The 5,129-nt window shown below is 36.0% G+C and overlaps 1 protein-coding gene across 1 annotated transcript; it reads right to left on the reverse strand.

Annotated features, from left to right (window-relative positions):
- Positions 1-2,037: 2,037 nt before the first annotated feature.
- Positions 2,038-4,723, reverse strand: LOC125490517. Its single transcript, XM_048629959.1, has 3 exons — positions 4,304-4,723; positions 3,794-3,821; positions 2,038-2,474 (listed from the first exon to the last, which is right to left on the reverse strand). The coding sequence occupies exons 1-3, from the start codon at positions 4,337-4,339 to the stop codon at positions 2,203-2,205; spliced, it is 336 nt and encodes a 111-aa protein (XP_048485916.1). The 5' UTR covers positions 4,340-4,723; the 3' UTR covers positions 2,038-2,202.
- Between the last annotated feature and the right edge of the window lie 406 nt (positions 4,724-5,129).

The raw sequence follows: 5,129 nt of genomic DNA on the forward strand, positions 1-5,129 counted from the left end.
TGGCATCTCACATTGGATCTCTGATGGATTGATTACACCAGTTCAGTCCGCATTACGACTTTATATCGGTGGACCTGTTAGCCCAGCTGTGACCACGTTTCTGAACCATATGGCATCAGCAGCAGGACGCAATAGCTGGAACCTTTGAGATATGACCAGGAGATCATGAGACGAAGCAGCCTAACTCAGTGGGACTAATAAGCATTAGCATTAGATGCAGTATATATGGTATGTCAGATAACTAGCTGATGACTTATGGTATGTGACACGTATGGTGTTTCAATATATCACCGTGATATACCAAATAGAGAACCGGACCCATGGTACCCTCCCAAAGGTTAAATTCCTGTTTAAAAAGGTTTTTATTACCTAATATCAAGCATGTCAATAATTGGTACAGGAGGTGTCATAAATTGGAAAACCCGTGTCAATAATTGGGAAATAGGGGTTCTTTCAAATTTATAGCTGATAATAAAAAACTAAGACTATAGGGTCATTGTTTTGTCAAAAATATTATAAATGAATATACACCTGAGACCGCTACGGAAAAAATACCACAATACTAATATTTTATGCGTATTTATGGCCAGTTTTGCAGGCGACTCGTCTTAAAGTGTCAATAATTGGGTAGTTTACCCTACCTATTCATGCCTAAACGGCTTCTCTAATGAAAATGTATTTTTAATTCCATTCTGGCGCAAACGTTTCATAATTATTTTTCAGCACTGTATCTGCTGAAACTACTTAGACTGACTGGTTAAGATGCAGACGTGCCGTTTTCACAATTCCATTTTGAATAATCTTCAACTGTTTTATGGATCTTTCAGTTAGTTATGTAACTAGTTACCAAGTAAAAATGACTTGTGTCATGCTCGTACTCGCATCTGATTTAGGAGCTCTCTGGCCTCTAGCTGATGGCTAGGACTGGTAAGGTGAAGTGCGGTAATTGCAACTAAATATATTGAAGTCGTAACTTCATCATCTGATAATTCTTTATATATAAGGAAATAGTATTACTGTAAAATCATGCCAAAGTCAAAATTTTATGTAGATTTTATTCTACTATCATGACAAAGAAAAACTCTGAAGAATAAAGAGCTATTGCCAAAAGTTCCGGCAAAGGCAGAAATAGTTGCAATTACCCCTCCTGGCGGGTAATTGCAACTAATCGTTTTATCTCCATAGTCGGTTAGAGCATAACCAGAGAGTAGTGGTTGAATTTTGACACATCTGTCATGAATTTTATATGGAGATGACGTTTAATTTATAAATCAATCCCTGTCGGTTAGATAAGGGGCCGTCCATTAATCACGTGAGGTTGTTTTTCTCATTTTTTGACCCCCCCCTCCCCCCTGGTGATATTTGGTGAGGTTTGGGACCAACCCCCCCTCCCCCCCCCTGGATCACGTGTATTTTTTTGGAAATCTATGTAAAGGGAATTTTTGACTAGAAAAAATATAGGTCATACTACAAATCGTTAAAATTTTTGCGCCATCCAAAATATCGGTTCAGAAATACGTAATTTTTGGCAAAAAATTAATACACGTGATGTCTAACGAGAACCCCCCCTCCCCCCTCGTGATGTTTCGTGAGGTTTTCAGTACCCCCTCCCCCCCCCCTTTGAGCCTCACGTGATTAATGGACGGCCCCTAACCGACTATGGAGAAATTGGCACTAAGCCTTACTCTGCCTCATGAAATACGACAAATCAAGGTTTATTACGGCAAAACTGGGAAATAAAACGACTTATTTAGGTAGGTACTTATTTATAAAATCCGACACTTTATCCTGCAAGTTGGGTGACGACTTGCGAAAGTTGACTGGTAATGATTGGATGCAAAAAGCTAGATTGCATCCAGTCGCGTGCTTTTGGGAAGCGTCTACGTTCAGCAGTGGACTGCTATTCGCTGATGATGATGTTATGTAAGTATCTTATTTGTGCACAAATAAAGAATATATACCTACCCATGGGTTACATGAGGTTGCACGGATAACGGACATACTACACATTAGAGACATAAGTAAAAATAAGTAATATAAGTATTCAAGATGCTAAACATTTATTTTTTACTTAGGTATTTAAAAGTAATTACTTTTACATAATAAATCATAGATGGCGTTGAGATGGCAATCGATAGTAGAGATTTGTTCTCACATTAACAACTTTGCCTCTTCATTGCACCGCTCTATAGTTATACAAATCTAGTTTCCACATGCTGAACAATGATCTTCATTCATGACATTAGGTACGGTGTTGGTGCCTGTTTCTCCTGCTCCTGTTCCTTTTTGTACTACTGCTCCTAAATTTGCTCCTACATTTGCTTTTATTTCTGCTCCTGTTTTTACTCCTGTTTCTGCTCCGGTTTTTGTTGTTTCTATTGCCTGATTTGCTGCCTCTGCTCCTAGTTGTAGCGCTACATTTGCTCCTGCTCCTACTCCTGCTGATCCTCCTAGTCCTGGTAGAGTGGGTCTACCTGTGGAAGACATTAATGAGCATTAATATTCTCATTCAGCGTGGGACGCCCTCTTGTCCTCTGGACCGACGACCTTAGGGGGTAGCTGTAGTGGCTGGATGAGGAAGGCCGAGGACCGAGTGTTGTGGCGCTCCTTGGGAGAGGCCTATGTCCAGCAGTGGATGATTATTGGATGATGATGATGATGATGATTAATAATATTCTCGCGATACAAGCTGCGCCTAGTGTGAGTGAATTAAATAGAAATGGCAATATGCGACCTAGAGTCAATATATTTGCTGGCAAATCTACTATTCTGCGGGTACAATAATATTCTGCAAACGAAGTTTTTATAATTATGTAATGAACTCAAATTTTTTGGCAATCCATCTATTATTTTAGATTTTGGTATTGATATTATTTGCTAATTCCTACCACAGGACACTTTTTATTTATTTGAGGATCAAAATATTTTGTTGCGGTTGATCTATTAATTTGCTGATACAAGTTGATCTAAAAATAAACTTTGCTGGCAAGAAATATAGTTCCCATTTGGATATACATACAATGACTGTGCAAATTTAAACACAATCATTTGCATTATTTTTTAGTTAAGTAAACCATAAAATATGAGAACACAGTGGTTAAAATAATGTTTTAAGTTACTACGTGTTCACAGTGGCTTGCGAGCCACTGTGTTCTTTTCCGAAATCAGCTACTGGATTGAAATCAAGATCAAATCAAACGCATAGATAGACGAATTGAATTATAAGATTTATCAGTGAATACTAAGTAGATTAGAGTCACTTTTAAAAGAAAACAACAGTAATTAAGAATCTCACACCAGTTTAGTTAAAAAAAGTTAAACATACTTGAGAATGTAAATCCGGCCGGGTAAAGAACAGAACGACCCTACTTCTATTATCTTTTCCAGCACTAATTCTATTAAACTAAGTCATTGACTTTCGATATTTTGATAATTCAATATCGTGATTTACGGGATGTAGTAGAAAAATACGACAATTTGTACATTTACAATATACTTTAATGTATTATTTAATGAGATAATATTAGGAGAAACAAGATTATACCTATACGAACAATTTGAGCAAACGAGATTTACGTGTTTCAAGATTGTACCAAAAGAGTTTTAGGCGAAACGAGCCTTATGCCACGTAAGAGTTGGCAAAGTGATGATTCGACCAAAAAAGTTTAGACCTTACGAGTTATGCGAAACGAGATTTGGGCAATAAAGATTAGGCGAGATGAGGGGAACCCAGATATCTGTTATTAGACTAGCTAAATAAATAGATAGCTGTCCCGGCCAAAAACAAACTTACCCTGAACTTCAAGTAAAAGGCAGCCAATCTGGAAAAAAATAATTTAAATGAGATAAAGATTTAAAAAATAAAAAAGTCCCTACGGTAGGTATACCTACCTAAATATCGGTAAAAACAATGATTTCAAAAGGATATATTTTCAAAAGGCAGTAATATATATGTCAATGGGTAAAAAAAAAACAAATCTTTGTTTTGTAAATCTAACTTATAAATATATTTTTAACAGTAAGTAATAAATATCAATCCTTACTAGGTAACTATTTAAAAAAAAAAAAACCACCAAAAAAGTTATTTAAATATAGCTTGTTTTTTTAATTTTCGTTTAATTTTAAGCATAACATTTTGCCAAAAAAAAACATAAAATTAAATACCTAAGAAATTGATAATTTTTGTATAATGCATTATAGGGTTCAATGGACTGAAAAATGTCTTCCTCTATCACCTCCTGAAAGGATCAGGTCTACTTACCAATAACCCTCTGTATACCCAGGTATTTAGTTGAAAACTTACCAGAACCAAAGCGAAAGATGTACGGAGTAACTTCATTTTCACTGTTTTTATTTAAGAATTATTAATAAAGTAAGTAAGTACTCCAAGCACTATATTTCCTAACAAGATTGAAGCTGTAAGTATAGTAAAATATTTATATGAATACTTCTTTTATATACCCCCAAATGAAATACACGTGCCCTTCTGTCATACATTATGTACACACACGTAGGTACTAGGTACAATCAAATTTTAGTATAATAATAGGTATAAACTAATAAATCATTAGCATTTGGTACAGGATGTAAATAAAAATTAACCTAAATAAAATAAAATCTCAATAATAAATTACTTACAAACTTATCACAGCAGTAGGTTACCTGGAAGAGATCGCTTGAAGAGATAAGGTCGCCTATTGTGCTTACTCTTACTTTCTATTTTAATACCGTGTTGTGTGTTTTTCAGTCACTTAACCATCAATGTAAAAGAAGGTACTTAAGTACTTACTTAATATTTTTTTCGCGAATTTCCAAAAGTCGTCAATTTTTTTTTAGTTACTAGATCACCTTCTTTCGGCTAAGTATAAGTACCTCTCCTTTTTATCACCAACACGCACATCCTGTATATAGTGACAATTTACTGATTATGCCTACCTAAATTTTTGAATGTGTACACGTACTGGAGGTCACTCTATATGACCAAAAACGAGCAATGCTGCGCGAGCCACGACTCTATCTAGTTAAGTAAAGCCCGGGTCTCCTATTTACACCGTAGGTCGCGTCCAGCGTCACGCCGTAGGCCGCGTCACGATGCTCACTATAGAAATGTACCGATGCGGTCTCCCTCA

The sequence above is a fragment of the Plutella xylostella genome, chromosome 24 (genome assembly GCF_932276165.1).
Source record: "Plutella xylostella chromosome 24, ilPluXylo3.1, whole genome shotgun sequence".
Taxonomy (NCBI): Eukaryota; Metazoa; Arthropoda; class Insecta; order Lepidoptera; family Plutellidae; genus Plutella; species Plutella xylostella.